At 45.2% G+C, this 15,207-nt stretch overlaps 1 protein-coding gene across 1 annotated transcript in view; it reads left to right on the forward strand.

Annotated features, from left to right (window-relative positions):
- The window catches only part of LOC146175668 (uncharacterized), a 246,920-nt gene that overhangs the window by 214,963 nt on the left and 16,750 nt on the right, over nt 1-15,207 (forward strand). The window contains exons 8-9 of the mRNA XM_084582059.1: nt 1,350-1,436; nt 2,909-3,050. Of these exons, the coding sequence (XP_084438185.1) occupies nt 1,350-1,436; nt 2,909-3,050 (229 nt within the window). The remainder of the gene's footprint in view (nt 1-1,349; nt 1,437-2,908; nt 3,051-15,207) is intronic.

Raw genomic sequence — 15,207 nt, forward strand, 5'->3', positions numbered from 1 at the left:
GCGCAAGTGTGTATGTATATGTGTATCATGCTCTATATATTCGGACGTTTATTCTCAATTCGATGAATAAATAACTGAAAATTGGTCAGCCGTCCACATGACTAAGACCATCATGGGTCGGAGGTACTCACTGCAGGCGTACTTCCATACGGCGACAGTGCTCCCACCAGTTATACCAAGTTTGTAACGTAATCCATTTGTCGTACAGCGTTGTAGTTGATTACATACGGTTTCTCGTTGCATACAGCACAAAACTCTTAATCAAGCTAGAGTAAAAGTCACACGAGGGATTCGAACCGACAATATATGTACTTTGATATAAGGGTGTACGCCTACTGGTCTATGGCTTTTGGTATATACAATATTCTATAGCCAGCTATAACAGGTTATATGACTTGCAGTCTGTAGCTTTAGAGGCATTGACATTTCTATAGACGGCTAAAGATAACTGTATGGCTACTAGTCTATAGCTTCGAGAGCATGCACTTTTCTATAGCCAGTTAAAGCAGCTTATATGGCTTGCAGTCTGTAGCTTTACAGGCATTGACATTTCTATAGACAGCTAAAGATAACTGTATGACTACTAGTCTATAGCTTCAGGAGCATACACTTTTCTATAGACAGCTAAAACAGCTTATGTGGCTATCAGTCTGTAGGCTTAGAGCCATTTAAATTTCTATAGACAGCTAAAGATGACTGTACGACTACTAATATATAGCTTTAGGAGTATACACTGTTCCATAGCCAGCTAAGCAGCTTATATGGCTTGTAGTCTGTAGCTTTAGAGACATTCACATTTCTATAGACAGCTAAAGGTAACTGTATGACTAGTAGTCTATAGCTTCAGGGACATACACTTTTCTATAACCAGCTAAATCAGCTTATATGGCTTGTAGTCTGTCGCTTCAGAGGCATTCAAATTTCTATAGACAGCTAAAGATAACTGTAGGTCTAATAGTCTATAGCTTCATGTACATATGGTTTTCTATAGTTAGCTAAAGAGATTTTGTATAGTCCAGAAGCTATAGACAAAGTGGTATAGAATTTTCTATAGCTGCCTATAAATATTTCAATGGCGCTTTATAGCCGACTATAAAAGTCCATAGAGAGACATAGCTGACCATAAACTTTTCCATTGAAGTATATAGACCATTTTTGTATGGGGTACACTGTTGTGTTATGCACAACATATGAAGTTAAGTTCCGCGCTTGCATCTGGAATGTGCTGTTGTATGTGTCAGAGGAGTTTTCATCAGCCTCATGCATGCAGGGATAATCGGTATTAACTAACTACGCGCATACGTGCGTGCTTATATGTTTTTCAGCGTGTGACGCCCAGAATCTTTCAGGGTCGGAGCCAGACAGCCGCAACCGGCACTTCCTGTTCACGCTACACGTGTACCAGTACCGAGTGGACAAGAGCGGCCGAGGAGGAGGTGAGTCCTTGTCACCGGCGGTGCTTGGTCCGGGAAGAAAAGCAAAACAAACAAAAAATGGGTGAAGATGACCTTTAAGTTCCGCTTTTAAGAGTATGAAGAGACAAGGTTAATTGTACTCTCTTGCCAACTTTCTTTGGGGATTTTTGTTCGCGTGCGCAGACTCTCCTCCTCGCCTAATTACTAATCCTTTAAATGGTTACTGTAATATCTCACACTGATATTTAAGAAAATAGCTGTAAGGCCCCACTCAACCAAGCTGCATGAACATGCTGCGTGGTATATCTTTAGCGTGCCACGTTCACAGTGAAATAGTCCTAGAAGCTTCGTTTCATCCCATTTTCTCATCCGAAAGGAGAGGTCCGAGTTGGTAGCTCCAGCCAAATGAGCATTGTGATGAATGAGACACCCCGTGTCGAAAAAGTCTCTGAGTCCATGTGTCTGAAGCCCTGAGTTGTCAGGAGGCAACGTAGATACAGCGAAGTCCTTTATTCTCAAACTAGAAGCAAATTAGAATGTGCACGACTAAGAGACGATGGGGTGAAATGAATGGCGGGGGAGGGCGAGAATGGAGAGGTTGTGCATAAATAGACACAACAGAACGGAACGAGAATATGCCTTATGCAAATTGAGGCATTTCTTTTACGTCAATAGCATTTGCCACCTACACTTATTTTATTTCTGATAGTTGTAGATGTAGCATCAGAGCTGCAGGCTTCCTCTTCTAAAGCTGGCAAAGCAGGCTGTGTTCTTCCGTGAAGCCTATAGAGGGTTAAACACTGAGAAACTTTCCTTCGTTGTCTTCACTTTCACAGCGGTTGTTACATTACTGTGTTGTTTAGAGTAGTAGGTAAGCAGCGCAGCTAAACTGGGTGTTTATTTCGGAGCTATGCGCAACCAGTGGATCAGAGTGCAGGAGGTGTATATTTCAAGAGGAACTACTACCGGTGGAAAGCCGAGGACTAAGTTCGAGGGTGGGATAGGGAAGACGGACAAATCGCATGTGAAAGCTGTTAATCAAGTTCATGTTTGTTAGTCGAGTAAAACTGAGGGCTAGTCGGCGGAATGAACAAGTAATGTAGTCCGACGGAGCGGACGTAAGGATGATTGCAAACGGGCCGACCGTTCTTCGTTTGAACTCTTGAACCTTACTTTCGTTCGCACTTTTATGTTTTTCTTTTGTTTCACTGGGCTTACTCCTTCCTGATGGTATTCTCTTCTTTCCATATACAACCGCTATGTTAGGGTTAATGATGTTAGTATTCTTATCAACCTGCCGCGTAATACCTTCGAATCAGAGTTTAGGGCACAGCGCACATTACCAGTGGTAGAAACCACTCTGATAATGCACAAAAGTGCCGCACTTCACTAAAGAGGTTTTCTAGTTAAGTTCTATACAGGAGCACAGCACTTCTGTCTCATCCTCGGTTTTTCACCGCGTCCTTGCCTTTCGTGCCCTTGTCGCAACGCAGTGGCCGGGGGACGCAGTCGCCTACATCTGTTCGACCTGGGCAGTTGCGAGAGAGGAACCAAGGCTGGAGGCCCCCTCAGTTTATCGGCGCTGGGCAACGTTATTCTGGCACTGTTCAACGCACAGAAGAGGCTGCCTTTTCGGTAAGCGCACTCCATGTCGCTTCTATACACCACCGTGTCCGGGTCACCACTGTACTAGACTTCGTATTCAGGTTTGGCAATCGAAGCAGCCGGCTTCCTTAGGAGAGGCCGCGCGGCTTCCTCGGCTTTGGTTCCGGATGTTGCGGCAGTTTCTGTGGGCACTTGCGGGGGTGCTTTGGGCAACATAGTTCCACTTGACAAATGGCTCTTCCTCGCTGTTCAACTCGTCTGGTCTGCTGCCGTGCCGACGTGGCTTTCGAAAGGTTCGTAGTGCCGTATTAACAGAGCCTGACGCATGCTTTCCTTCGGACGCTATGCTCTCATCCTGGCTCGAACTTAGGTCTTCATGCGAGGGCTTGGAGTCCGCTACTCCGGCATCCCTGGAAACGTCGGACGTGGTGGCGTGGGCGGAGCCAGCGACAGATTTTTCGGTGCCCTGCACGTCATCCTTCCTTTGGGAGTCCCACTCATCCGGTATCAGCTCCTCTCTGCCGATGCTGGCCGCCGCAGACTTCTGCGCCGAGGTGGCCGACGGCTTCCTCTTGGCCCTCCGCAAGTTCTCTGATGAACGGCGAGGGAGCTTCTCGCCGGAAGGGCTCGGCTTGGAAACAAGCGTAGACATGATTACTCCGCTGTTCTTTCGATTCTGTTGACTGAGTGCAGAGCGGCTACAGTGGCACTTGACCGGAGGGATGGCCGGCGCTGCCACTTCTATACGGCTATACGGTATAATGACTAGTACAGTGACTTACTACGGTGACTATACGGCTGGCAACGGTATAATGCCGCCAATAGGGTTCGCACTATGAGAACTCAGAACATAAAATTCGATAAAATAACAGAATGGTCTTCTTACAGACCGTGAAGTTACGTGCAGGTGAGAGAAGAACGTCAGATCCTTGGTGGTTGGATTTAAAGAACTATAAAGGAAAACATCAATACACAAACAAGCGCTTTATGACGCGACGAGCAATTTGCGACTCAAATGAGAGAAAACGGCTAAGCAAGATATCATTGGTCGTCGCAGTGGCTGGATCACGCGCAACCGACGTGATTTGCTAGGACGTGCAGACTGCTACGTACTGTTGGGGACAGACTAGAGCGTTCTCATCTCGACTGCCATCAGCTATGCGTGGTGCTATTCGCGACGCCTAGCTACTGCCGTTTCTTGGTTGGAAGTTCTTCGCACAAAGAGTCTAATTACTTGACTAGACATCCTGACACTTTCTGAGTGCTCACAAGTCCTCTTTGTCACTAGCACATGACATCGCATTCTCAAGCACGTTCGCCGACGGCGAAACAACTTCTCTAAAACTAACTCGCTGGTCTCACTGTTGTCCCCGGTACAAGGAAACTTTCTCGGTCTCTCCAAAGGAAACTAAAAACCCGGATTTGTGAGTTGGCCTCTAGCCATTTTGGTAGAGGTTAACTTGGATACGCGCATAATAAAGCTATATATACCCAGCTAGTCGGTGCATACTTCAGGTTTTTGATGCAGCAGAATCAAAAAGAACGGGGCGCAGAACGGGTCATTGTTCTGCGTGTTTATTTCTGCGTCCCGTTCTTTTTTATTCTGCTGCATCGAAAAGCTGAGAGATAGTCATTCGTACAGCCACAGGCGCTATACTTGAATGCAGACCACGATGATAACATTGGTGCTAAATTTCGGCTTTCAAACTTTCAAGCTGTAAAATTTCACCTGCCAGCTATGACGAAGGAGGATATAAAGCAGCGTAATGCCCTAGTTCAATATCAGCGCTGCTCCGCGCGTCTATCGCGGTTTTTAGATCCGATATTCTGTATATTTTATAGAAAGCCTACGTGTTACAGTGACCGTGTTCCGGTTATGGCTCACTGCACAGCAGCCTCGCGGGATATTCGTGCATGCGCCTTCGCTTCAACGGAGGTTAGTCGTCCGGAAGTCAATGCTAGACCCTACTCATCGTCATCCAAACGAGCCCCTCCGTCCCTATTGGCCCAAGTCCCGGGCAGCCACCACAGGCTCGCGAGCTCGGCTCGTTGGCTCGCTCACGGTAATTAAATAATTAATCGCGGTTCGCTTAAAAATCGGTATTTTCCCGCTTTCTTCCACTCTATGCGCGGAGGCGAGCGCGTGCGCACACAGCGCCTCTGGAACAATGGCCTCCTCATCCTCTAATCCTTGTTCTCGTGCGTTTTACAGCGCTTGCAATTCTCCTCTCCTTTGAGGCAGTGTCCGAGCTCGCCGCGACCCGTGCAGGCTCGCGCAATTAACGCGACCGAGGCGCCTCCCGCGTGAAGAAATCTGCAATTAATTCGCCAAAACGGCAAGTATAAAAGGAGGCGAGGGCAAGAGGCTGCAGAGTGTTCCTGGAAGAGCTCCCGCTTGTGCCCAGAGCGGCGAAGAATATTGCGGTCGGTGACAAATAGCTTGTCCCTCACGCTTCTTGACTCTTTGTGGACCACGAAACCCTGCAAGGCTACCGTCTTCCCTTCATTTCCAATTTATCCCTTTTCTTTTCCCTTCGTTCCCTAATGCTGCGTATACTTTTTTAACCATCTCCCCTTTCGCCAGCGCTTCTCACTCTGCAGAAAAATCGTACTGGCTCCAGTGTCGCCGGTATATTTTTTGCCTTCTCACTTTCTTTCCGCTAGTTTTTATTCCGATGCGCTGCAGTGTCTGCCCAATTCCCGGCCGGCAATTTTTCACCGGTACCCGTGACAAATGAGGGTGAGAAACAGAAAGAGGGGAGGAAAATGGGGAGAGGAAGGGGTAAAAGGAGGCACTAGGAAAGCATCCAGGGGAAATGTCGAACTGGGGTGCCGGTGGAGAGGAGGTCTCTTCCTAGAAATGTTTTCTCGCTGAAGTTCTTAGCCAAGGGTTCGGGTGCCACTTTTTTTTTTTATTAATTGCAATTCCGTGGTGTCTCGGTACGAGAGATGTCAGAAAACCGCGGTGTACGACATGCGGCGGAGTACCGCTGTCACTGCGCTGTCATTAATTATACCTGCGGTTACCGCTTTTCAAATCGCCGATCGAAGAATACTTTATATTTCTAATATAGAAGTAATTTCATCCTGTCTTTATTCCGCTCTAAGATGCCAGCAATGTTGTTGCCCAGAATGCTGTAGCTAATAAACATCTTGCCATTGGGTGGGTGGAACTGTACTAAGTTTCGAAACAATTAACGTATCCGGATAGTGCTTGTCCCTCTCCATTTCTTCTATTCTTTCCCTGTTATAAACCTTACAATGTTGTCTATTGTGAAGCTGTTACCCACTTTTACCGCATTTATTTTCCAGTTAACAACTGTACCTGACTTGAGAAGGGTCCAAGGGCTCCAAATAACGGTGTATCGATAACGCACAGCTCACATGACAAAAAAGCTATAGTTGAATACTCGTGAATGCCTCCGTGCGACCACTAGCAGGATCAGTGGGGCTCAGAGATTTATTGTTCGGTGACTGGTCACGGTGATATTTCATGCTCTTTACCTTTGAATAAAAAAAATGATAAAACTGATAATATCTTGTTTTGAAGAAATCCACTGGTTAGACTGCATTTGAAAGTTATCCTTATCGACCTTCTAGGGACATTCTATATGCATTCATTTTTTATATTTCCTATTCGTCTTCCATACCTACAAAATTGCTCGGGCGAGTCTAACCGCACAGCACAGCATGCATATTGCGGTTGTCTTCATGTAAGTATCATCCTTAATTCTTAGCAACCACCATTTTCTACGACTCTATTCACTTAAGAAAACATGCTGCGTGCTAAATTCCATAGCTGAACTCACCCTCTCGATGAAAAAATTCGTCTTTCTCCGTGAACCGCAAACTCAAGGTGCGGCAGGACTTCGCATGGAATCGCAGGACCGTCGTCCCTCTCTCGTCGGGAACATGTCCTGTCTGTCGCATTCCTACCGTGCTTCCTAAGAGAGAGCCCAAGAACTGAGCACTCTTCTGCACTCGGCCTTACTGCAATACGCAGCCCTGTTGGGGCTGGAATCCCGAGTTTCCGTGCTGAGTAGGCAGATTTCAAAAAGCCTTTCTAGCTATAAAAACGCGTCTCGCAATTGTTCGATGCCTTCACCGCTGCACTGATAACTGCTGGGCATCCTTGAGCGACAATAGTGCAAGAACCTATTTCTGAGTACAGCCGTCAGCAGTGCATACAAATGCTACGCAGTTTGAATGCGGCAAAACGCATGTGGCTCTCTCGCCCCCGAGTGGCACTCTCCACGCAAAAACTATTCCGCCCAAAGTGTGCACACTAGAGGCCCCCGCGTCGCCACAGGCGTCCATATTTTCCTTCGCAACCCTCTTGAATACCCTCTCCCACCACGAGAGGCACGTCTGTCTGGAATTAGCGCGGCAGACCTAACCTGCCGCGCACCAAATTCAATTTACGTTGCCGCGCGTGTCTCTGTCGCAAGGGGACTCCTTGAAGAGCTTTAGAGAGCCTTTCCGGGCGTCCAACTCTGGCTAGCGCCGACTGGGCAAACTGCCCATCTCGCGGGGAACTCGTCGCCTGTCTTCCGTGTCCAGACGTGGAACGCGAAACTTTAGTGCTCTGATCCGTCTGGTGTGCCTACGTCTCCGGGGTGAGTAGTTGCTCTCACGTTAGCCATTCGTCATCCATTGTTGCGTTTTCTTTCAAATATAGTCGGACGTAGTTACCGGCGCAGATTCGTAAGCCTGATGCTGTACCTGTGAAGCTATAAGCTTATCCCATGCTACTGTGCGCGGGCGGGGGTAGTCACCTTGTTAGGAGGACGGTTCGCTTCTGCGTCTTGTGTAAGTGTCAGTGTTCATACAAAGTTGATTGTAGCTAAACTTCCACCTATGCGCTCACAAACATTACGTTCATATCCACCACCTTAATGATGGCAGTTTATTATTGATGTTTGGCTGCCGCATGTACGCCGTTAGCACCTTCAAGAAGGCTCTTACTCATGCAACAATCGCAGCACCGTCTCCTCCCTCTCTCGTCGCGCCGAGAGTCATTTGGTGCACTGACCTTCAGCGTCCTTTCGCCTCCTTCAGTCTCATGGCGTGAAATGTGTTCAAGCTTCAAAGTTTTAAAATAATGACATTTTTAGCCATACTCAAACCAAATGTTTTGTCTCGTACGCTGGAAGAAGCATATGGCAGTTGTATCTCTGCTATTGTGGTGGGGTGTGATTGAAGCGTGCAGGCTGAGCCGTGCTCCGCACAAAATAACCTTCACCGGGAATGTGCATACCTGCTAGGCTGTGATTTGAGGCTTGCGAAGCCGCTCCTGTACTCTCTCGTCGTTTGCGCTGGAAACTCTTCGCTGTTGAATTTCAAGCTTATCGTACTCCCGCCGATTCGGTTGCGATGCCAGTGAGCTTAGTTCACCCTCGTGATGTGCTTTACTGCTTAAGACCGTTCTGGTATGTTTCGTGAAGATCAGCCGTCGCTTCGCACACCCAGCGGTGTAGTGCTGCTAGCTTTAAGAATGCATGCTTTAACATACTGTTGGCATGAATGGGTTTGATAAGGGTCAATTTTATTTTTCCCCCTACATATTTGTGGTTTTTTTACCGGTATAAGCTGCTCTATTTGTCTTAAAATTGAGCATTTTTGTTTTTGTTCGTTTATTCTATTTTCCTTCTACAAGGTCAGTACTCTACAGTGTTCACAAGGTTGTCACCACTGCTGATGTATTAAACTCGCTTTCACTTTGCGTCGTCACCAGATCTTTAGGAAAACTATCTGAATGATTACTCTGACAGTCTCTAAGAGGATGTTTAATGTCTCGTACAGCGCTCCCGCAGGCTTCTCAACTGTTATCTTCCTGTTCAAGCGTATACTTCAATATTGCCTCTTTCTAAGGCATCTAACCTAGTTTCTAAACAGGATGCAATGAGTTTTGAATTTCTTTATATCTTTTTGTTCGCGATTTCAATCTTTTGGGAGCTGTATTCGAGGTAGTGGTTTCACTGTTGCCTTAGAACCGTGACCAAGTGCGGACACAAGGGAACACTCGTCAAAATCCTCACTACATGTTCCCCTCCAATGTAACATTTAGCCATTACCAGTTTTTTTACTTTTTTTTCTTATGCCGTTCTCATCAATCAGCAACTACCCCCAGTCTTCGTTATGAGGACCCACAAAAATGTCCAGCTGTTGTGATAATCCCCACCTTAAAACTACAGCTCAGCATTGACCGTCCCAATGGCAAGCTCCCGGACATAAAGCTGACGTTTTGAGTACATGTCTCATTTCCTGTCAACTTATTCTTGTCTCAAACGAACTATTTTGTCACCCGTGTATTCCCTGCAGCCCCCATTTGTGATTTTAACAGCAATTTTAATTTCCGCAATCAGTTGCTCTGCTTTTTCGTTTTCTCCTTCCTAGTGGCCCCTTTGCGGTCAAGCTAGATAGGTCGTTGTAGCCCCAATCATTCAATGACGATTCCGCTGCTTCTTTGTCCACTCGTTTTGCAATGACTGCCTCTAGTTTACTGTTAACCGAGATTAAGCCGCGAAGGTAGTGTATCTACCCTCTTTTTGCACTTTCCTCAAAAATGGCTAATTCGTTTAAGGTCTCATCTAATGTGCAAAACCTTCTGAATCGTTTATTGTTCGTAAATACACTTGAAGAATTTGCTGTAATCAGTGCTACATTGTAGATTTCGGACACTCCCATTCTTCTTCTCTTTCCTCTGGTATAGTGTTTTTTTTTTTGTATGGATGTTATCGGCAGTCATTTTGGGAACATGCGGTGACAAGCGCCACCTTGTCTGTAAAATTTTAATTGCTTGTACTATTTTTTCACTTCTGTTAATTTAAAACTACGGTACTGATTGCTTTTATTCTCAGCTCTTTCTTCCTATATTTTAGTAATGGTTATCTCAGTTTGTGGGCTAGTTCGTACAATTGTTTCTTTTCTGCTTTTAAGGAACCAGTATTCTAGAATTTTGCTAGTCACTGCTGTAAGGCGTGACAAGTTTTGATGATTGCTTTGATTATTCTTAAGACCCAAATCATCGCAAAGGCCGAGGAAAGCCATTCTTTACACCAGAATTTATAACTTCACATTCCGCGAGAAAATCTTTCAATCCTTCTCTCGCAAACTACAAAAAAAGAGGGATGGCACAAATTCTCGAACATAAACCGTTTCTCAATAAAGCATGTTGCCGAGCTAGTTGGTTTCACATCTTCTAAAAACTGGGAAAAGACCCTGTCGCAACAAATTAACGCACACGAAAGAGAGAGACAAGGGGACAACGGACAGGCACCAACTTCCAACTGTTTATACAACAGGAAGAGCGTAGAGAAGCGTGTAGATGGAACTACCACCCATTCGAATGCGTTTCCGCCGTCTAGCGTACTCTTCGCCGTGCTTCAGTCCCACCGACATATGTTCCCTATACTAGCCAAAAGCTTGTTACGTATCCAATCGCCTTGATCAATGAGTAATCAAGTTCGCTGGAAAGAAAGTACGTTTACGACAGCGTGCTAATATGTTCACGGCACGGACTAAAAGCAGACTCAGTAGCAAGCGAAGCTCAGGTTTTAATAATTTAGGGTTTATGCGCACTTCGTACATGGCTTGAGTGATCATCAACGGGCTGTCGAGCATGATGTAACTCCACCCTTCTAAACTCTGACGGCGCATCTTTGGCGGCGTCGCTAATGAGACGTTCCCGGGCGCTCGCCCAGTGAAGCAATCACTTGCGAAACCCTGAGCATGGTACATTTTAATTAAATATTGGCAAATTAAAAACCAATTTTCTCGTGCCCATATGCAGCGCTGGTCGGAGTCACTAGACAATCAATGAAGTTGATCGCAGAATAATGCAGGCAAGGTTGCATACACTTCAGCTCACAGCCCAACTTGCACAGATTTTCTCTAAATGCGAGTGTGGTCATTTGAATCACGCGGTAAGAGTGGTGGGCTCAGTGAACGGGTTCAATGAACCCCGCTTCCTGGTTGACCCGACTCCCATAGCTACACGTAGCACGTGACCGTAAATGTCATACAAACAGGGTTCTTCAGGCTACTTTCACCTGTATGCGCAGCAGCCTGCAGACGAAAGTTTGTTGGCGCAGAAGAACTTGAGGGTCAGAAAATTTTCAAGAATGCACTTTTAGAGCTGTTGAGACGTACATTTACTAAATACGCATCCTCAGTCTTACGACTGGATGTAATTTGTAAAAATAATGATTTTTGTTCGCAAGACAAATACGAGTCATTTACAACAGATCAAGCCTAGTGCACTACTCAGTTTTTCCGGCAGCACAGTATTCCAAACATCACGGTAGCACACATAGGCTTTAAAGTCTTCTAGAGATGCTACAATGTAGAACAAAACTGCATGCGATTTGCGCTCCCAGCAAAGAAGCCTTGAGCTCGTCACACAAGCCGCTTCTTCGTGGATTTTTTATCGACATTCTGGGAGCAGTCGCAAAGAAAACGGCGACTGCAGGGTAGTCGTCAGAAGGACAACTTGTCTGTTTGCGTCTTGCTTCGCTCCGTCGCCTCCCTGACCACGCTGCCTGCTACAGCTGGGTGCGGGCCGTCCATCACCGACCAAGAGCTGCCGGAGCCGGCTGTCGACCGGGCCTGTCCGGTGTGGTGCCATGCGAGCAAGCGTGGGGGTGAAGCCCATCTAATCCTCGTTGGAGACGACGTTTCGGCGCCCGCTATCGTTCTTTCCCCTTCGTGTCGCCCACTTTCCCGTTGGAGCTGACTGGCCAAAACCTGGGCTGGTTGAGCTCTAGCTTTGTCAGTAATGACGCCTCTCGATGTCTTCGTCGTGCAACTGAGTTCTTTGGGCCCATTTCTTGAGCTTAACTTCACTGTGTCCTTTTCTTCTGGGACCTGTAGTACCGGCTAAATAACTAAAATAAAAACGAAGAGTTCAAGATGGCGTTATCTACGTTCAACATAGATTTATGCTTTATTGATTTAAATTTGATTCCTGGTTCAGATAGTGGCCTCACTTTCCTGTTTCGCAAAGCTTGGCATCTCGGAGTCACTGAAGAAGTGCACTGATTTGTTGAGCGTTCAGCCAGTCAACAAAAATCTTCTAGTCGAGAGTATGCTAGAACTGAAGGACGTAAGACACTAACTAAAATTATAATAAAAAATACTCTACAGATGCAAGCGGTAAATGTTGGATAAAACTATTAACAGAAAGCCTTTCTCTCGATAGCGCTTGCAATTAGTGGCAGGTTATCGCTGCCTTCCTCTGCCCTTCTCGTTATCTTAAAGCCGTATATTATATGCAGATAACCTTTTTTTTTCCTTTCTTCCCCTACCGATTCTTGAAATTTCGCGTATGCAAGCAACCTGGCGTATTCTGTTATCTACCCAGCGTTGTGTGCAGCGTGCTAGAATCGAGGCTACGTACGATGTATACGCTTGTACAGCCGAAGGCTTCCACAATAATTACGTCGAACTCTAACTTGAATCCATTGGCATTCGGCAACTCAATAACGAAGACGCCGCATAATTATTGATTTAGTTAATTAGGAAGCTTTACGTAAATCTTTTTACAATATTATACAGGTTTAGTCGGCTCACGTTTCATAAGCCAAACACAGTTGGTCGTACAGACAATGTTCACAGATTGGACATGGGAGACAGCGCCCTAAATTGCGGAGAATGGCCTCCTTTGCACCACCTTTCAAGTGCAATAACAACAATCGACAACTCCGATAGTGTGATAGAGCAAAGTAGGACCGCCTCCGAAGAAGCGTTGTGCAAGGATAATACATCACCGAAATAAAACGCTCGGCAGAAATGTGTCTCTTTGGTGATGCTATATGAAGAATTAAATGAGCACCAATCGAATGTTTTGTAAAAATCAACAAATGTTGAAAGCACCAAGTTTTTTTTTTCTTTCAATGGGCTGTAACTGGAGCCAAGAGTCGGCTGACTATGCCTTGACTGAAGCAGTAATCTTTACTGAAGGAGCCATGGCATATTCAGGAAACGCGAGGAAATGTTAATCGCGCTCTCAGGGCCTATTTTCTGGTTTTGAGTTTCGTGATTAGGGTGCTGCTGTAGCTGAGCTGTGCATGTTTTAAAGACAAGTCCTCTCAGAAATATTCGAAAAAGACATTTTTCAACCTATAGTAGGTTATGAATGCAGTGTTTCTATATATAATTAGATTGCACTGCAAAAATAGTTACATTACTGATTCCTGCTCGGAACACTTTTTTTTTCTGCTATTTATTGTTACACGTCTGGTCCAATTTTTCGCGTGGTAACCTTAACTACCGATTGCCAGCCCAGACCACGCACTAAGCATCAAATTGCAACAACACACCCATTTACTTGTTATTAAAAGTAGTATATTAAAATGTTCTTCCGTCGCCTCAAGGGCTATAGTGGTGCCGAAGAAAGATGAATTTGTACAGTTCACATGGACTTTTCCCTCATGAAGAAACCGAGCAGTCTTTGAAGCGCAGTGTTTTTTTTTTAAATAATTTAGTTGCAGACATCCTCTCGGGACTGTCGCAAAAATCAAACAAGTTTAGTAAACGATGTCGCGATGGCCCTTTTACCTGAACTTATAGAAACCGTAAGGTTCCTTGACCATCCAGGGAACCTGTTTCACTTCTGGCATTAGGTGCCTTGCCCGGTTGTTTTGTGAAGAAGTATGAAAAAGACGATCAAGAAAAAATATAACTTCGCCTGCCTTTATAAGGTGTTGCATTATTATCTCAAATGTACCACTTTAATTCTAGAAAAACAAATACGGCACAACGGATTCCTTACCTCCTCACCACCGTTTAATTTCGTAAGTAAAGAGCGTACATCGACACCGGTTTCCGTCAATACGGTACTTATTTCAGAGGCTGCGTTAAACCGCCGTTCATATTACGACGGTGACAATTTGAACTGTCTGTTAAGATTTTCAGATGCCTTATATAATGGTGTGGGAGATTTTTAAATCACCTTTCCTAGCTAATTTTTTGTATAAACGGCCGGCAGATGTCCTTCTCATAGGCTTTATTATTTCCATATGAGTTAGAAAACATTCGTGTCAAAAGCATTTTCCCATGCAGGAAACATTTAGAATATTTTGTTCCACGCCAGCCGGGAGAAAGAAATTTATAAATAAGAGTGAAAACAAGAGATAAATATAAGCAACGGTAAAAGATAAACAACGAATAACAATAAAATATAACAAAATTCAGCCATAACATTTCGTTCTCAGGCCACATTCTTCATTATCCTTGTAAAAGCGAAGGCTCACTTGTACACTATGCTTATCATGAAGACTGTGATGTCGAACAAAAACACGATGCCTTTACGTGAGTGGTATCCTATCAAAGCGTTTGACCAGCGCTGTGATTGACAGTTTTTCTATTTGCGATGCAGTGGAGGCTTCCCCTACGCCGCTTCAAAGTACGCCCGTGATACGTGACGATGACTTCTCCATTAAGCAGTGTGAATGTACCAATGTGAATTGACCCTATGCCGCTCGCGTCAAAAGTGATCCGCTAACAGAGGTCTCTAGTTCTAATTATTATTCTAATTACTCTAAGTGCTAACTAGTGGGGGTAATAAAAGGACTAAAAGACGTTTTTCTTTTATTTTTCAGCGTGACGCGGTCCACGCCATTCACACCGAAGTCTCTTTTTTCTTTCGTTCTTGATTTTTTTCCCCGTTAAACATTTTATGCACAATTATTTCGCGAACACCACCGAAAGGGTGGTTTCCATTTGTTGTGATGTTTTTCACCTGTCCAGTTGGTAACACATCCGACAAGCCGCACTGGGTCAGATTAAAGCAAAGAGTACATTTCAACCCGTTTCATTGTTGGCTTTGGTAGCCTAAATCGCGCAGTGGTTATCTATTTTAATTATTACGGGAACCCCCTTTTGTACGACTGCATACAAGGAGGCATACTTCAGTGCTGCCCCCTCGCTATAATTAGGTTGAAACCTGCAGGTTACGTGGGCACCATTGTTACTTCAACAAATCTTTCTGCGCCTAAAAGCTGCTTGGCATGCTTCAGTCTCTATTTATCATTGATCTCATTATGATTGATTAGGGGATGCCAGAGGGAAAACGTATTTCCAGCTCCATCAGTTCACAGAAGTATATCTTTGATATCACCACCCTTGATTGGCCAGCCTAAGCCTGCGCCAGCGTTTAGGTGTCCGCAAGTTTTACGAGGCATTGCAT

The sequence above is a fragment of the Amblyomma maculatum genome, chromosome 10 (genome assembly GCF_055883805.1).
Source record: "Amblyomma maculatum isolate TAMU_Amacu chromosome 10, ASM5588380v1, whole genome shotgun sequence".
Taxonomy (NCBI): domain Eukaryota; kingdom Metazoa; phylum Arthropoda; class Arachnida; order Ixodida; family Ixodidae; genus Amblyomma; species Amblyomma maculatum.